This window comes from Paramisgurnus dabryanus, chromosome 22 (genome assembly GCF_030506205.2).
Source record: "Paramisgurnus dabryanus chromosome 22, PD_genome_1.1, whole genome shotgun sequence".
NCBI lineage: Eukaryota > Metazoa > Chordata > Actinopteri > Cypriniformes > Cobitidae > Paramisgurnus > Paramisgurnus dabryanus.
The window spans coordinates 19340768-19360026 of NC_133358.1; the positions used below are offsets into that span (position 1 = coordinate 19340768).

Consider the following 19259-nt stretch of genomic DNA (forward strand, 5'->3'; position numbering starts at 1 on the left):
TTTGGAACAGCATATGGAAAAATTACAACACCATTGCCTTTTTTATTTTTGGGCAAACTGTTGCTTTAAACTTATGCTGTTGTTTATTGAGTTACAAAGAGTCGAAACGTCTGGACTTTGTTAGTTTGAGTGGTGTTGCTGATGAAGTTCTGGTGCTGTTTAGTCATTTTGGCATGGAGGTGCTAGACTGAGTTAATAGTTGTGGTCGGTGTGTTAACCACAGAAGTGCTCTCTCACATAAAACTTCCCGTATCATCAAGATATTGCTCAGTCAGGTCTGTCTAGCCTTAACAAAGTGTAATTTTAGATTCAATAGATCAAGCTCATATTTTGCAGATGGCAGAGAAATTTATGCCTAAGACATCAAATACATTTGATTTGTGTTTTGTAAGCAGCCGTAAAACATTTCAGTGCCGAAGATTTAGCCACATTTTTTACTATAACAAATAAGCGGTCCCAACCATTTGATCCAGCAGTCTTTCATGTGCCCTTGGGTTTTACTAAGAAATTTCGCAAAACGAGGCAATGTTGTTTTAGCGTTCAGGGCGCGTGCTGTAATGAACCCAGACAGGTTTCTCGGTTCACATCAACGTTTGTAAAAACATACCGCAGAATGAAAAACAGTCGGCCAGATTTTTACGAGGGTAATATAGTGGAATGTTTTGTGAAAGACAGACGTGGGTTTTGAAAATGATGTTGACTGAATTTTGTTTTAAGATCTACAATTTCCCTGGAAGATTGTTTCTGTCTGTAACGCATATCTGAACAGCCGCACCCCTCTGGTAGGCGTGAAATTACATACTGTATGCTTGGTCCATGTGGCCAAAGCTGTCACATACGTTTCTGCAATGAATGAGTGCTGGAATGAACATAATGAGGAATATTTCAGTAATAGCACGCACTGTTCTGAGTCCAATGCATCCGACAAAACAGCTTTTATGGAGTACAGAATGACCTTTGGAAGCAGTTCCCAAATCTATTTTAGCCTTTGGAGGTTCATTAATGGCTTTTTGCCATCCTGTTACTTCATATCCAGGAAATAAAACTTCACAGATGGGACACACACACAAATGTGCGGATGAGTAAAATAAGCTGCGAATTGCAGTTTTTTAATCATAAACTTTTAATTTGAAACATCTCTGCAGTAATTTTCTGGAAAGCTGGAATTCAAGAGGAAGCTGTTGTCTGTTCTCACAGGGTATGGGTGGAGATGGGATGACCGAAAGCTTTTTCCAAAGTAGGTTCCAGAAAGGGCTGATAGCTCTTTATTGTTGACCACCTGCACGGCTGTGTCCTTCACACGTAAATATGGGGAATGAGACAACCAGTAATAGGAAATTAAATGGAATGGAAATCCATTTTTTTTACCATAATTTGTAGTAATGAAGCCCAGTTTGTGATACCGTTGTTTTATGATGTTTTATTAAAATGTATAATTCATCTCAGCATTTAAATAATGTAGGAAATGTACTTGGATGCCTTTTATCTACATTCTTAGATATTTAGTAGATGTTAGGACCTTGCCATAAAAAATCTAAAATTAACAACGATCTTAATAAAACACTTACTAATAAAAAATAAATTTGATTTGTTAAATCTTAATGTCATGTGACCATTATACAACTCAAGCAAAATGAAGAGATACGTTTAATCTAACAATAAAAGACAATTACATTACATAACTAAAATATAAAAACTTAAAAACGGATGAAAAAGAAATGTTTTTAAACATGCAAATGTGCTGTTAAATTATTTAAATATTTACTTAAAATCTCAGGAGGTACTTCAAGTAAATAATTTAGATAAAGGGGGTTCGGCTGACAAAAAACTTTGAAAAAATCTGGGTTGCAGGCTTTTCTTGTCTTTATCTATAATATGGCCAAAAGTACAATACATGTAAATATCCCATTTCTCACAAACCCTGTTCACACAGTTTACTGTGACACTGTGATTTGTTTTGGAAAAGTTCACTTATGTAATTGTATTCATACGCAGGGCTCCAACATCACAGACAGCTGCACTGAGATGCTCATGCAGGGAGTTCTGCTGAAGATCTCAGCGGGGAACATACAGGAACGCATCTTTTTCCTCTTTGACAACCTGCTGGTGTATTGCAAGAAGAAGAACAGGTGCAAGCGCTTTATACTGTCAAACTCGGCTCTAAAAGGGGAAGCCCAAAGTAATGGTTGATCCCTGTGTTTTGTTGTAGGCGTTTAAAGAACAGTAAGGCTGCCACCGAAGGCCCACGGTACCTGTTTCGAGGTCGACTCAACACGGAGGTTATGGAGGTGGAGAATGTAGATGATGGTACAGGTATGAATTTGATCGAAATATATATACAGTATACACTCACCTAAAGGATTATTAGGAACACAATACTAATACTGTGTTTGACCCCCTTTCGTCTTCAGAACTGCCTTAGTTCTATGTGGCATTGATTCAACAAGGTGCTGAAAGCATTCTTTAGAAATGTTGGCCTATATTGATAGGATAGCATCTTGCAGTTAATGGAGATTTGTGGGATGCACATCCAGGGCACGAAGCTCCCGTTCCACCACATCCCAAAGATGCTCTATTGGGTTGAGATCTGGTGACTGTGGGGGCCATTTTAGTACAGTGAACTCATTGTCATGTTCAAGAAACCAATTTGAAATGATTTGAGCTTTGTGACATGGTGCATTATCCTGCTGGAAGAAGCCATCAGAAGATGGGTACATGGTGGTCATAAAGGGATGGACATGGTCAGAAACAATGCTCAGGTAGGCTGTGGTATTTAAACGATGCCCAATTGGCACTACGGGGCCTAAAGTGTGCCAAGAAAACATCCCCCACCCACACCATTAGACCACCACCAGCAGCCTGCACAGTGGTAACAAGGCATGATGGATCCATGTTCTCATTCTGTTTATGCCAAATTCTGACTCTATCATCTGAATGTCTCAACAGAAATTGAGACTCATCAGTCCAGGCAACATTTTTCCAGTCGTCAACTGTCCAATTTTGGTGAGCTCGTGCATATTGTAGCCTCTTTTTCCTATTTGTATTGGAGATGAGTGGTACCCGGTGGGGTCTTCTGCTGTTGTGGCCCATCCGCCTCAAGGTTGTGCATGTTGTGGCTTCACAAATGCTTTGCTGCATACCTCGGTTCTAACGAGTGGTTATTTCAGTCAAAGTTGCTCTTCTATCAGCTTGAATTAGTCGACCCATTCTCCTCTGACCTCTAACATCAACAAGGCATTTTCTCCCACAGGACTGCCGCATACTGGGATGTTTTTCCCTTTCCACACCATTCTTTGTAAACCCTAGAAATGGTTGTGCGTGAAAGTCCCAGTAACTGAGCAGATTGTTAAATACTCAGACCGGCCCATCTGGCACCAACAACCATGCCATGCTCAAAATTGCTTAAATCACCTTTCTTTCCCATTCTGACATTCAGTTTGGAGTTCAGGAGATTGTCTTGACCAGGACCACACCCCTAAAAGCATTGAAGCAACTGCCATGTGATTGGTTGATTAGATAATTGCATTAATGAGAAATTGAACAGGTGTTCCTAATAATCCTTTAGGTGAGTGTTATTGGCTCTTTCTGTGTTGTTTTTTTGGTGAACTGTTCCCCTATCCCTACTTTGAGTACCCAAATCTGATGTTTTTTTTATGTAAATCCATCTGTTTCTGTAAAATTTGTGATTATTCATCTTCCAGTTTGAGAAAAGTATAATACATTGTTTTATTTAAAAGGGGTTGTGTCCCGTAGCTTTTATTTCTACAGATACCCTGCTTTTAAATGTGTAAGGTTAGCATCAAAGTTCTTTAACAGCTAAAGGTTACAAAAATTTCATTTTCTGGGCATGGTGACAAGTTGGAGTCCAGTGACTGGGTGAACTCTGAGTGCAGTGTATTTTGGCTATGGAGAAGCCCTGATTATCAGTTATATTTGTAGAAGCAATGATTTGCTCCCTGGCGCACCTAATATCTGGCTGCTTTGGAGATGGATGGATTTCAGTCCACAGAATCTAAACAAAGTCAAATCCACCACATTGCTTGTAAGTGTTTCTCCCTTACAGCTCCATCTCAAATTCAGACTGTATGGATTATTATTGGTATGTAATGAAAGCCGTGACACTGGTGACTTCTAATGGATGCACGTGTGCTTTCCAAGTCACGCATGAGGTTTCTGGTTTTGATTTGTAGTTTTTAATCGTTTAAATATAGTTCAGGTAAAAGCATGTGGTTTAATATTGTTATAATTTTTAAGTTTAAATGGTGGCTTTGTGTGGAAGAAAAGAGCAATTTTGAAATTGACTTAGTTAAGACCTCGCCTGTGGGGGTGTGGTTGTAAAGATCGATGCCTGGCTTTCTCTGAATTGAAGGTGTAATTTGTCCAATTCCTGTGCTAGATTGAGAGGCACAAGCCATTGGGAGAAAAGAAACACAGATGCTTAAATTGACTGATTATTGTGGGAAAGATTGGCTCATTTAAAATGCATAAGAGAGAAAATAGTGACCCTGTTTGTGAAATCCAAACTAAAGACTTGCAATCTAATTATTAGTTTTAAAAATATATGGGGTTATTGTACTTATTTAATATTTTAAACAATTTAAAGTTGAATGTAAATTGCTTAAAGGGATAATTTACTCAAAAATGAAAATTCTGTCGTCATTTACACACTCACAAGTTGTTCAAACATGTATACATTTATTTGTTCTGCTTGTTCGCTCTTCATCATTACTCTTTTCATCTATGACTTTAAAAGAGTCTCTCGTTCACTTATCCGAACAATTTCGGTTGCCGAACATTTGATGCATCCATATTTTTTTATGTATGTGTGGTATAACCAGTGGTGGCTCGTGACCGATCATCCGGGGGGCGCAAATTCAAAATATGTGTTTGGAGTGTCATGTGTGTTGCTCGTGTTTTCAAAATTTGTGTTTGTTGCATCATATTAACCATGTGCATCACATGTTTTGTCAAAATAAGTGTCTGATGCACACCCGTCAAAACCGTTTATGATAAAAGAGATGCTTACGTTCACAAAATAAACGCAAGACACTCCCAGATTATGCATGAGATAATGTGAGTATCTGGCAAACCCAAGCGTCTCTTTTGTCATAAATACTTTAGACGCGTCTGCAGACAAAACACGTGATGCACATAGGATCACTTGACACGCAGAACAAATTTTTTAAAATTATGAACCAAACACATGACGGGCTACATACATGTTGTGACGAACTTCACATCGAGCGCCCTTTGAAAAAAGAAGTCACCGGCCGCCACTGGGTATAACATAAACCTTTAACAGTAGTTTACTGTATTCCCTGATAACAATGGAAATAAATGACAAGTAAATTACCTTTGTTTATATATCATATCTAGCGTGTATCAACTATTACACTAAGTTAACGTTATTGTGTAAAATGAATGGATGCAATATTAGCTACAGGTCCTTGAATTCTTCCTGGCTGCCAAACCTCTCCGCACAATTGTGATTCGTGCTCGTCATCCCCCCACGTCTTTAGCAACCAACACATTTTATTTTCGATAAAAGATATTTGTTTCAGAGATCAGTTTAGCCACTTGCCAGACCGATAAATAAATACAGACCGGAAGTTCACTTAGGTTCAGGCGCGTAACCGAAACAACGTGCGTGCGCCGATTAAACCGTCTGTATGACAGTAACAATTGTTTATTTATTATCATGGCAGCCCTGCTCCCTTTAAAACAACACATTGTATGAAGCTACATTTGAAACATTTGGCAGATGCTTTTATCCAAAGAAAACTACAACGGCGAAGAAAATAATAAAGTGAAAACATGCATGGCTGCTTTAAGCTGGGTGTCAGTTTCTTCATCTTCAATCTCCACAACGTTGTAAGTACAGCAATGAGTGCTCCATCTGCCCGTGATCCCTTTCAATTGAACGCATATTTATTCATTGCCTGTTTTATGTGTGAATGTTTCATTTGATCTGAACTTTACTGCTCTCGCAGGCTATTCAAGCCGAATTGTTTATTGCCAAGAACATCTATTTTGTCATCTGGTCTGCTTTGATAGATTGCCCGGCACACAAATGTGGAATGCGAAGCCGAGAACATGGCTGGCCGTGCCACATGTGGGCAAACAGGCCTCGCAGACAAAAGAAAATATGTTTTGGAAAATGTGAGGAAGTGGCCCGGGAGGGATATGAAAGGCGGGCAGACGTTGATTATTTGTCGGCATTTATCCTCAGCGGATTACCACAGCAGCGGCAACATCGTGAACAACGGCTGGAAGATCCACAACACGGCGAAGAACAAGTGGTTCGTTTGCATGGCAAAGACTTCGGAGGAGAAGCACGAATGGCTGGAGGCCATTTTGAAAGAGAGGGAACGTCGGAAAAGTGAGTAGCCGCTAACGTAGTGCTCGAGTGAACTATTAAGACTTATTTTAGGATTTAGGATCATTCACACACAAGCTCGTGGTGTTGGATGGTAAAAATAATCCACAAAGATGGCCTGTACAGTGTGAATTACAGTAATAGCAATAATTTTCACCTTACTACTTATTTTGTGGTGCTGTAAATATATAGTAAATTATATGCTGTATTATATTAAAATTTCCTGTAAAGAGAGTGTTACAGGTTTAAATGGCCTTTAAGACTTTTCTGCTCTGAAATTAAATCAGGGTCATGGTTTTGGTTCCTAGAGAATGCATGGACAGATTGAATGCAGTCGCTTTGGTTAAAAGTGTCTGCCAAGTACATAAATGTAAATATAAAACTAAATACTAAACTATACATGGCATAAAAATGTGAACTGTGCTCTTTTTTTTATTTGTTCTCTTAGCACTGAGATTAGGCATGGAACAGGACACCTGGGTGATGATCTCTGAGAAGGGCGAGAAGCTTTATAACCTCTTGAGTAAACAGGGCCACCTCATTAAGGACCGCAAACGAAAACTCACCACCTTTCCCAAGTGCTTTCTCGGAAGGTAGGTCAGAAAAGGCGTCCGTTGTGTGGATGATGGCTCTGATGAACTTTTGGTTCATGTCCTGTGGTATCATGAGAGAGATTGATGCTGAGAATGACAGTGGAGCCAAGGTTGTAAATCCGCTTAAAAGAGAAAGTGATATGCACATGCTGAATGATGCTAAAGTAGTGTGACCACCTGGCAAAGTTGCAGGACAGCAGACATGATTTTGCGAGACACAAGCGAGAGATAGGCTAGTATTAGTATTCTACAAGTTCATTTTAAATTACATCTTTTCCCAGTTATGTAACCTTACTTCAAATCCTGATTAGATTTTAAAAATGCTAATATAGGCACTGTATAATTTGGCACCGGATCTACTAATTTTAACAGCACAGACCTATTTGATCTAAATATAACAAAAGGAAAAATAGTCTAATTAGTAAAGCACATTTCCAAATAAACACATAAATTCCCTTAAAAAGACATAAAGATTAAATGCGTTTTCTTACTGGATTCAATACAACTTGAATTTATATTTTTTATCTGATATGGCAGCTTTGAGTATGGCCTTTTCATTCATTAAGTCTGTAAAACTGTAGACATGTGTAGCTGTAGTTTACTTTCACAACAAGTTCACTTTTAATAAGGTCCGCAGTTGCTCAGTTTGAGAGAAAACATGCTGGTAAGCTGACAGGAATGTTTAACAGGAGCTCCTGTTAGATACATTTTTTCTGTTACTGTTATTTTTTGTTTTCCCGGTTTGGCTTGAACACCGTAACGGTACATTCACATGGGGCGTAAGCGTTAACGCTTCCCATTCACTTTTAATGGGTGACGTCATGCGTTGCCGAACTGAATTGTGGATCCATCGGCACCGCGTTAGTGCCGTTGCTCGCGGAAGAAGTTGAACTTTTCTCAACTTTTGAAGCGGCAATGCATGCCTCAGCCAATCAGATCGCCTTATGCAAATAGCCTAGGCAGACCCAGCCAATTACTTTTATGGAAGACTGGAGCATAGGTTACGGCTACTGTGATTGGCTGTTGGCCACGCTTCAAACAAGCCTTCCGTCAAGCATTAACGCTTTCACCCTGTGTGAATGTACCGTAAGTGGCTGTGCAGCGCATGTTCACAGTTTTTTTGTAATCTTTTTTTAAATTGTGCAATTGTAATTTAAAGGGACATGAAATATAATAATACAGACAAAATTGAAATAAAGACAAAGTCTGTGATTTTAGGACTGTCACGCATTTTGGTGGTCACCCTAGGCTGAAGTGGATGCACTTTCTTTTAAATAGTTGATGTATTCAACTCAACTCAGTGTATACCAAGTGTAAACACCAAGTTGCTGTTCAGATTTAAGCCGGTGTGATGTTGCATAACAGAGGAAATGTTGCTAACTGGGTACAGTGGCGACCGGTGACTTCTTTTCTTTTTCAGGGCGCTCAATGTGAAGTTCGCCACAACATGTATGTAGCCCGTCATGTGTGTGGTTCCTTTTTTTTTTCAAAATATGTGTTCTGCGCATCAAGAGATCCTGTGTGCATCACGTGTCTTGTCAAAATAAGTGCCTGCTGCAGACGCGTCTAAAGGGTTTATGATAAAAGAGACGCTCGCGTTTGCCAGATACTCGCATAATCTCTGCATGCGTAATCAGAGTTTACTGTTAAAGGAGTGTCTTGCATGTATTTTGTGAACGTGTGCGTCTCTTTTATAATAAACAGTTTTGATGTGTGTGCAGCAGGCACTTATTTTGACAAAACACATGATGCACATGGTTCACATGACGCAACAAACACATATTTTGAAAACGCAAGCAACCAACACGACACTCCGAACACTTATTTTGAATTTGCGCCCCTCGGATGAGCAGTTACGAGCCGCCACTGATTGGGGAGAAACTAATTATTTTTTGTGAGAGTGAATTTGGTTACCCACACCTTAAGTATTCCTTGTTGCACTTAAAAGTTTAAGTTTAAATAACTTGAATTACTGTAATAAGTCATTGCAACTTTTTTGCTACTATATATATTTTTAAAAATAAAATTGTAAGAACTTAAAGGAATAGTCCATTTTTTCACGATTGTCATTTTTGACAAGAAAAATAAAAAATATGTACTTTTAAACCACAACTTTTCGTGTAGGTCCGGTCCAGCGTGACCTAACATTAATGAGTAGTGACGTAGGGAGGTCACGTGGTACATATATGAAATGCACATTTGCGGACCATTTTAAACAATAAACTGACACAAACACATTAATTCGTATCATTCGACATACAACAACGTAGGAACGGTCCTCGTTCTCAACACTTGTAAACACTGGGGCGGAGTTTCGCGTTCGTCCTCTGTGACCTCTTGACGTCATGACGTATTGCGTGGGGTCACGCTGGCGCATCACAGCCGGACCTAGACGAGTTGTTGTGGTTTAAAAGTGCATATTTTTTATTTTTATTGTCAAAAATGACAATCGTTTCGCTAGTAATAAGACCCTTATGCCTCATTTGGGATCGTTTAGAGTCCTTTGAAACTCCGTTGAAAAAAACTGTTAAGTGTTGAGTTAAGTATTAAATGTTGGGCTCTATTAAAGTCCATTAAAATGAGAAAAATCCTGCAATTTCTTCAATTTCTTCTCGACTGAACAAAGAAAGACATCAACATTTTGGATGACATGGTGGTGAGTAAATTATCTGGATTTTTCTTTTAAGAAAATTGACTATTCCTTTAAGCCCATTCAACTTAATTTTTTATTTATTTATACCAACTCTTCACTAGTCAAACAATTAGAAATTACTTGTTTAAGTCAAGTTGTTTACACTTAGAAATTTAATGTGCATGTGTGCACCAAATCTTTGTTGAAAGTTATTTTTGAGACTTATCTGTCTTGATAGGATTCAGTGCTTTAACTCTTTTAATAGCTGAGGTTCACATCACCACTGGGTTCCATAAACTCTGTGGGAAGAACCACAGAATTACACTGGTGGAACTGGACATGTTCGTTTTGGTTTTGTGGAGGGAGGGATGGATGGATGGATGGATGGAGGTGGGGGGAAACAGATTTTCTCCTCTGAGCCTGTGGTTTTGCCGAGGATAATTACAAAATTATACAGGGCAGTCAGTTTAATCTTGTCAGAAGAGGCAAAAGACACTGACGAACTAGAGCGAGTGCAGAAAAAGACAGCAGTGAAGAATTAAACAAGGAAGAAGAAGTTCAACAAGACTTTTTCAGAGGCAATCCAACAGTCAGTTTATCAGCATAAAACGATTTAAAGTTTGATGGTAATTTGTTTGTTTTGCTTGCTACTATAGTTAAAAATCTCTTTAGCTTTGGACGTGAGGCAGATATACATATGAAGATGGGCGAATGAATGGATGGATGAGTGTGATGATGAAAAAGGACTGAACTTTGGTCACTCAAGAATGTAGTTATAAGTACTTCTTTTTCCTAAAGATTACCAGCTTAATAAATATCATGTTATAAAAACTTCATTACAGCAGTATTTGGAGAAGAGAGTGGATATCTCTGTAAACTCCACCACACCGCACAGGAACACTATTAATTATTGAGTCCATCTCTGCGGCGCAATCATTCACTTTTAATGGATTTTGTTGACAGTCATTCCTATAATTTGTGGATCCCTTGTTGTTTTCCCCGCATTATTTATGTGTTCCCTGGCTATCTGTTTACAGCGAGTTTGTGTCGTGGCTGATGGAAATTGGAGAGACCAATAACCCTGAGGAAGGGGTGAACTTGGGCCAGGCCCTACTGGAAAATGGCATAATCCACCACGGTTGGTCCCATTTCTCCTTTATATTGTCAATTCTCATTTTGGCTTAAAATAATTGTGTAACATTGCTTTAGCATTGGGGTGTAAGGGTCATGGGTTTGAGCGAAATGAAAGTAAAGATAAAAAAAACTGTAATGCAAACTTTATGAAACTTTAGCCTGGATTTCACAGGCAGGTAAATGTAATTCAGTATTGTACTTACTGTCTAAAACTTTGTGCAGTAGACTGTTAAATTCCTTGTGCAACAAGTAGAGTATTTTTTTAACAATCTGCACAGGTGAAATGGTCCCTTGATGGGTCTTCATTATCCTCATTTGTACTCTATTAATGAGGGAAAACAGATGGCCGGCTCTCTTAATATTTCAGGAGCCTTGACATCATCATTGTTCTGAAGCCCTGAGGAACTCTGGGAGTACCCGAAAGCAGCTGGCTTTTTATAACTCTGTGTTTATTTAAAGCATTAGAAATATTCATTCCTTCACACCCTAGTGTTTGTTTAATACTCAGGGAAATGGTCAGCCCTCAGCCTGTTTGGGTGTCGGGTTGAATTCTGTTAAATACACGCTCACCGTATGGCCTTTTTGTTCTTAAAAGAAGCTGACTGGCTCAGAGCCAGAAGTTCACGCTAAATCACTTCTCACTTCAACGCTTCCTAACAGGGAGAAATAAATTCGAGCATTAGGGCTCCCTGTCCGCTCGCTCGCTTTTATTGGGGAAAAATATTGTTCGGCCTGTGCTGAGTAAGTGTTCGCAGAGGTGGATGAATTTCAGTTGACGATAAACAGCAGGATTAGTTATCATAAGCATGTTAACATTACTTGGATTTGCACTTGTACAGTGCTGAAAGCCTCCATTTAATTTCCATTTAACAGATTCTTTAGGTCCTTGCAGAGAGTTTTTGGAGTCTTTGGGGCCTATTTTAACGATCTAAGCGCATTGTCTAAATGGGCGTGTCCGAATCCACTTTTGCTAATTTAACGACGGGAAAAATGGTTTGTGCGCCGAGCGCATGGTCGAAAAGGGTTGGTCCTATTTTTTTAATGAGTAATGGGAGTATTTGGGGCATAACGTGCAATTAACCAATGAGAGTCTCAGCTCTCATCCCCTTTAAAAGCCAGTTGTGCTGGCGCAATGTCTAATCCTTATTTAGATGACGAACTTTGTAAACTGAAAAACTAAGCGAAGGAAGAAGATCCCCAGTTTAAGATAAATGTTTAATAATTGTGTTGTTTTTACTTGTATTGAAATTGTTATTTTTTATTAAAACCTTTAAAACCCGTTTTCTTTTAGTCATGGAAGTAAAAAAGCAGGCTTTTAATTGCTTTAAATGTATGGCTATCCAATATCATCAAAAAATAATTTACAAGTATGTAAGATAAGGTTTGTACTTTAAAAATACTTTATTTGTAACAATCAGGAGATAAAGAATTTACAAACGGCTCTCCGCACGTTTCAGCACTTGGACAGCGTCAGGTTTTTTTTAAGCATTACTTAAAAATGTTTCTCATCTCAACATATCCACAGGTCATCATATACAATAAATCCGTGAGGTAGCATTAAAAAAAAACATTTAAAAACAGATGCATTTGTTTAAAGCAAATCATTTATTTAAAGCAAATCATTTATTTACTTACCAGGCTACAGGTGAAGCAGCTCTTTGTGCCTTTTAACGTCTCATAATCGGTCCTCATTTATGTCCAAGAGACTCAATAATAATCTTTTACATTCAATCCTTTAATCTTCCATATTTAAAAGCGCTTTTGTGCTGCTGCGTATTCATGTATGTGATGAGCAAACCCGCGTTGTGGTCCCCTTTAACAGGTGCATATTAATAATTTGCTCTTTAAATAACAAAAAACATATTGCGCCATTGACTTTAGAACAGGTTTTTGTTGGTCAGTGGCGTAGTCTATTTAAGTTGCCTCAAAATAGCAACGCACCAACAATGCGCCTGAACACACCTTATTTTCAGACCAGAACGCCCATGGGCGCAAAAGAGGGCGCAAATGCATTTGCTATTTAAACAACGTGGGGCTAAATGTGAAAATGATAATTGCGCAGGGTGGAAACTAGCAAAAGACACTTGCGTAGCGCATTGCGCTGCATTGCGCCAGGTGTAAGAGAGAGCCCTTTGTGTCCTTTTCAAACTTATACCGAATAGCAAGCAGTCTTTACAGTGTTCCTATAGCTAACTTGTTAGCGAAGCCATAGAATTTTTTTTCATTGTGACTTTAAAATAAAATGTAAATTTTCTCAAACTCATTCCAGTTACAGACAAGCACCAGTTTAAGCCTGAACCAGTTCTCTATAGGTTTCGCTGTGATGATGGCACATACCACCCTCGGAGCGACATGCAGGATATCATCTCTAAGGTAACTCATCCGGTTCCTATTTTGTTAAATGTCCACTGTGTGTTATGGAAACGTACAATATACAGTAACAAATGCTCTTCTACACCTCAGGGCGTGAGACTCTTCTGCCGACTTCATAGTTTATTCACTCCAGTGATCAGGTAAGGGTCAGAGCATTAATTCCAGCTTATTACTACTGTCTCCTATCCCACTGCTCTGCCAGGTGCGTTTGCAACCCCGATGTTTCAATAACTTATCTAAAGATAGCATTTACTGAAAAACCAAGGTAGGTTACCTACTGAAACACTGTGGTGGAGCATTGACAGAAACTTTATTCTGTTTGGGTCTATATTGTCAAAATAGTCACTTGATAAAATCTGTATAAATATCTGCAAATGTTAATTATTACACATTGACTGTGATTTTCCCAAGGGTATGTATGACAATAGCATCACATAAACAAACAAACAGGCTTCTGGGAGCAGATAAAGTCTAAATAGGACTCAGTGAATTTGAAATCCCCTCTATCTGCACTAAACATTAGTAGTGAAACATAGTTTATTTGTTTCAGTGCCTGTGAGTGGCGGCCGGTAATATATTTTTCGAGGGCGCATGATGCAAAGCTCGTTAAAACATGTATTAAGCCCGTCCTGTGTGTGCTTCACCATGTCAAAATATGTGTTCAGCGCGTCATTTGAACCTATGTGCATCATGCGCAATGTCAAAATAAGTGCCTACTGCAGACGCGTCGAAGGGGTTTATGATAAAAGAACTTGTGTTTGCCAGATACTCGCGTAATCTCATGTGTAATCAGAGTTTAGTGTTGAATTCTTGTGTGTGAGCATCTCTTTTATCATAAATGCTTTTGGCACATATTTTGACATTTTGCACATAGGTAAACATGTGGCAAAACACATATTTTGACATTACGAATCCCCCCCCGCCACTGGTGCATGTTAATGGAGTTGGACACAATGACAATTGAAAGACACCAACTTGACACTATATTATCTGTGCCTGTCTCTGTCAGCCTGTGTTCTGCCAGTGAAAGTTTACAGACATTCTCCTGTGTGACAAATCGGTGTCAAGACTGCATCGCAAATGACTCAAAGGGATTAAATGTGAACCAGGTGCAACATTGGTGTTTGGCAGTTGACAGTCAACAGGACATTAAACTCCTATTGCCAAGCAAAAGCTAATAGATTCAAAGGGCACATTCACTTTACTCCTAAATAATGATTGACCCTAAATTTTTTGACAGGGTGTATGGATCCATAAGGCCTTTCTGTTCCACCAAAAGGTTTTTGTAGTAGAAATTAGTATTACAAATCAAAAATGGAAAGAAATGGTACTTTTGACAACCTTTGACTGAAAGATTTTTTAAGGATCCAAAAATGGTTCTTTTGTGCCATCATATGACCTTTTCTAGCACCTTTAGGGAGTGTGCACACCAAAGTTTTTACATGTTTTCAATTGTTTCCAGTGGAAGCACGGCATTTTTCAAAAAAGCCAGCAGCTTCTGCACTGAAAGCCAGCGCTTGGTAGTTTTTCGTTGAAAAATATTCAACTTTGTGTGAAAATCTCAGTTCGTCAATGTAAGTTCTCACATGGACGTCCAATCACATTGGAGGAGGGGCAGGATAAACATCACAACAACCAACCAGCGCATTGTACAACGAATGAAAAACAGTGTTGGGGAAAGTTACTTTAAAAAGTAATGCATTACAATATTAAGTTACTCCCAAAAAAGTAACTAATTGCGTTACTTAGTTACATTTCATTGAAAGTAATGCTTACGTTACTTTTTAGTTACTTTTGCGTTACTTTTTCTTGACTGAGGCTTGATCTCTTTCATGCCTTGTGGGTGTTTTTTATGACTGAAAAGTTCCGCATTAAGAAATTGCATATTTCATCACAAAAATGTCGAGCTCTGGCCTGCCATCTCAGTTTCTGACTTAAATTGTTCCCACAAAGGCGTGTATGTAGTAATATTATTACGTAATGCACGTTACTTGTAATGTGTTACCCTAACACTGCTGATAAACAAAGCAGTATCATAGCAACCAAAGCGCTCAGCCGAAGAAAGCTGGCAGTAGGCTGAAAAAAGCTGTCAGTCAGCTTCTGCCTGGCGTTTTCACCCATTTTTAAAAGTTATGGTGTGCACACCCCCTAAGAGTGTAAAGCCTCGAGTATAGTTTTTTATATACAGTATGCGCACGGTCGAACGCACAGCCTTGCATTCACCATACAACCTACGTGTACAAAGTACGCACGGTTACAAATATCCAACGATGCACGTACAAAAAAAAAGTGTCAGCATTAAGACCCCAGTGTATATTATGAGCGTATATAAAGTGGAGGATTGCAGGTTTTCTCATTTCTTGTCCATGTAGCTATAATTGGAGAATCCAGCTTTAGTTTAATTATCTGGTATTTCCTGCTAGTGTGGGAGCTCTGAAGAGATTTGGCGCCCATGCCAACCTATATGAAAAATTCTTGGTTGGAAACATTCCTACTATAGAGTATAACAGCAACACTGCCTATTTGAAATTGAACAAGAACAAAGTTACAGTAGTTTTCGAAGTACATAGCTAGAACTAAGTATAGTTAAATAGTATTTTATAGTATTTTAATGCCTGTGAAATCCAGTCTAAAGTCTCATAAGTCAGACTGCATCAAAGTTTGAGTTCAATCATTGATTTTAATCTTTGACATGACCTTACTCAGTCAATGTTAAAAATATATATTTTTTTATTATATTTTTACAGAATGTTTTTTTACATTATGTAGGATGATTTTATGTAGAAAACAGTAAATCATAAAGATTGACACTAGCTGTTTTTTAACAGACAGCGTAGAATTCGTATATAGTATTTTTTTTTTGTTAAAAATGAGCATTTGATGAAAATGACCAAACAAGAGACCATAGAGAAGATGAAAGTTTTGCTTGGCCGGCAAACATTTGTCCTTCACATCGCCCTGCTCTTGTGCCAGGCATATGGCTGCCCGCGGTAATGCTGTTTACCCCCATTTGTCACATTGACAGTCTGGGTACAGCTACAGGAAAAAGGTCTGGCTCCCTGTTTGTAGGGGTTAAAGCATGGCATGGCCCGCTTATGGCAAAACCTATAATATAAAAAACCTGTATAATGAAACAGAAACCTTTACACACCATTATACTGAAAGTTTGATATGTGGTCCTCTAAGTTTCGTGGGATAAAAAAAACATGGACGTTTCCTGTCATCTGGAGGTGTTTGGCTATATAAAAGTTGAACTGGGATGTTTCTCTTTCGAAAGCCGTGAATTTGAAACGGCTAAGTTTAGCTTTCAGTGTGTGAGTCTTAGGGTGTGGGCCTCCCAGAGCCCTAACCCTTTGGCCCAGCACAGTAAGTGTCCCTCAGGAGACCCCCGGCTTCATGGGAAAATCTTTGCTTCATTTCATTTCCCGTGATTTCCCGCGGTCTGGCCACAGCCACAAAACATTTGGCTCAGTTCAGCCCCCGTAGCCAGACATCAGTGGGCTGAAGGACTTCAGCTGGATGGGGGAAGCAGGTTTTGTAACCTGGGTGCAGTCTCAGAAACTGCAGCTGTCCAGGAACATTGCTTAGTACAGAACATACTTATAGAGATTTATAAATCATAAACATATCTTCGAAATGAGCATGAATGACCAAATGGATAAGCTGCCGGGTTGGCAGGTTTTTTGGTTTAAAGGCGGGGAAAGCACAATATAAAGAAAACAATACAGCAGTGTTAGGCTCATTTAAAAACACACACACACACACACACACACACACACACACACACACACACACACACACACACACACACACACACACACACACACACACACACACACACACACACACACACACACACACACACACACACACACACACACACACAAGTTAAAAGTTCAGTGTTTGAGGAGAGTTGCACATCAGCTTGTGTCTGACTGTTGTACGTCAGCAAGACCAGAATATGGGTAGAGGATATTTATTTAGTCAAATATAGCAACCACTGTTCAGCCCAAAAAGACATTCAGGGGAATTGGGCTTATTTTTGAAAAATGAGGCGACAACTGATGCGAGATGTGAAAGCCGAGAACAGCTCTCGAGAGCTTTGTCAAGCGGATGTAGCGCAATGACAAGGTCGAAGGTCGGCCTGAAATGTGCGTCTCCTAAGGCTAATGTAGAATAGAGACATTCTTATGTACACCAAGTTTCTTGTTTTCTTACAGGGATAAAGACTATCATCTAAGGACGTATAAATCAGTGGTGATGGCCAACAAGCTGATTGACTGGCTAATAGCACAGGTAAAGTTTTAATATTAATCATTACTAGTCATACCCATCATTGATGCTTATATCTAATGTAAAGAGGTGATCACTCTATAACAGTGCTTCTCAAACGGGGGCAAGGAGGCCATGAGATGGTGCCAGGGCATCCCACTTTTGGCGCTTTTCCATTGCATAGTACCCCACAGTTTGGTTTGGGTCAGATTGGGTCAGCTTATCTCACTTTGGCTTGGTTAGCTTTCCATCGAGTTTAGTAACACTTTGCAGTGGGAGGGGCGTTATATTTGGGCTGCCTACTGCTGTGACATCATACAAGTGAGAGTGTCGTTGTACAAAAAAAATTGACCCCCACAAAGAGATATTTGCACATCGCGTTTATCACTACCTCTATGTGACATATGTGATATATTCGGACATGCACGTCGACAATGTGCCGCCACAAACTGCAAGTCTGGAAAAAACTGTTATGGTGTTCCTGATTCTCAACCTGTGGATGTTTTTCACCCTAAAAGGGAGTTTGGGAACTTACAGCAAAGCACAGATGACAACAGGTTTACTCGAGACAGCGCAAGCTAGCATGAAGGTACAGCTAATCTTTAACATTATAGGGATGACGCTGGTAGTGACGATTCTCTCAGACCAATCAGTGATCTACACAGTGCTCGAATTGAATCAGGTCTTATGGGGGTCCCCACCATGCAACATGACAGCAAAAATATATATAAAAAATGATGCTCTGACATAACATTTTGTAAACTGTTGTTTTTTATTAACTCTTTCACCGCCAGCGTTTTAAAAAAAAGTTGCCAGCCAGCGCCAGCGTTTTTCATGATTTTCACCAAAGTTTAATGCCTTCCAGAAAATGTTCTTCTTTAAATATATAAACATACAATATACCAAATGAAAGAACAGACCCTCTGCTTTCAACCAAAAAAAAAACGTTTCATCCTACCTTAAGTGGTTCTTTTGCAATCAGCTTTTGAATATGGGTAGGTTTTTGCAAAAACACCATATTTTGAGCAAAAAGCAGAGATAATTCCATTTTTGTGACGGACTTTTCATAGAGATCCTATTCAGGGCGATCTTTAAAACAGACACGGACATGCAGCAGCTTGCCATAGGGCAATACTTCCGGTTTTAAAAAGTTGCAGAAGGGCGCCACCTGGTGGATAATAGCGGTATTGCGGAAAGACGGAAAATCTCGTCATTGGCGGGGAAGCGTTTTCTCTTAATTGACGCGATATCTCGTCAATGGCGGGGAAAGAGTTAAAGACTATGCAGATGTCATCAGTTAATGTACACTATACTTTGATCCATGGTTGCAGGATCAGAAAAAAAAAACTGAAATTTGCTGAATGACGGAGCGGAGCGGAGCCGATGACCGCTGACGTTTTCATATGAGATTTAAATAGGACTTAAAAGCGACCACGAATTTGTGTACCAATAGGCTTTATGCCCAGCTGCACTACTTCCTGAACTTCAGCCAGCTCCTTGTTTCCTGTCTGCCATGATTGGACAAACTGATTAATCCAGGTGTGCCTGACCTCAGTAGTCACAACAACAATAATCAGACACACCTGGATTAATCAGTTTGTCCAATAATGGCAGACAGGAAACAAGGAGCTGGCTGAAGTTCAGGATGTAGTGCAGCTGGGCATAAAGCCTATTGTGGAATAAATCAGCTTTTTTAGGTGGACTGGGCAGAAATTTTTAAAGGACCTAGTGATGCCACTGACAATAATTATTAAAGAAAAAGTAAACCTAAATGCATCCAATTTATGTTGGTAATGTGGTATTTATGTGTTTTTTTATTTTATTCATTTATTTATTTATTTTTAAGTTAAAATGAAAGGCAGGATAAACATTCGTTAAA

General features: G+C 39.2%; 1 protein-coding gene across 3 annotated transcripts in view; it reads left to right on the forward strand.

The window, feature by feature from the left end:
* The window catches only part of prex2 (phosphatidylinositol-3,4,5-trisphosphate-dependent Rac exchange factor 2), a 169340-nt gene that overhangs the window by 52467 nt on the left and 97614 nt on the right, over positions 1 to 19259 (forward strand). For 2 of the 3 annotated variants that reach the window (XM_065258097.2, XM_073813102.1), the window contains exons 7-14: positions 1996 to 2129; positions 2210 to 2313; positions 6230 to 6379; positions 6825 to 6969; positions 10639 to 10739; positions 13005 to 13108; positions 13199 to 13248; positions 17329 to 17404. In XM_065258097.2, coding sequence (XP_065114169.1) covers positions 1996 to 2129; positions 2210 to 2313; positions 6230 to 6379; positions 6825 to 6969; positions 10639 to 10739; positions 13005 to 13108; positions 13199 to 13248; positions 17329 to 17404 — 864 coding nt within the window. Of the gene's footprint in view, positions 1 to 1095; positions 1238 to 1995; positions 2130 to 2209; positions 2314 to 6229; positions 6380 to 6824; positions 6970 to 10638; positions 10740 to 13004; positions 13109 to 13198; positions 13249 to 17328; positions 17405 to 19259 lie in introns of those variants that run through there. The other variant, XM_065258098.2, reaches the window with a different exon arrangement.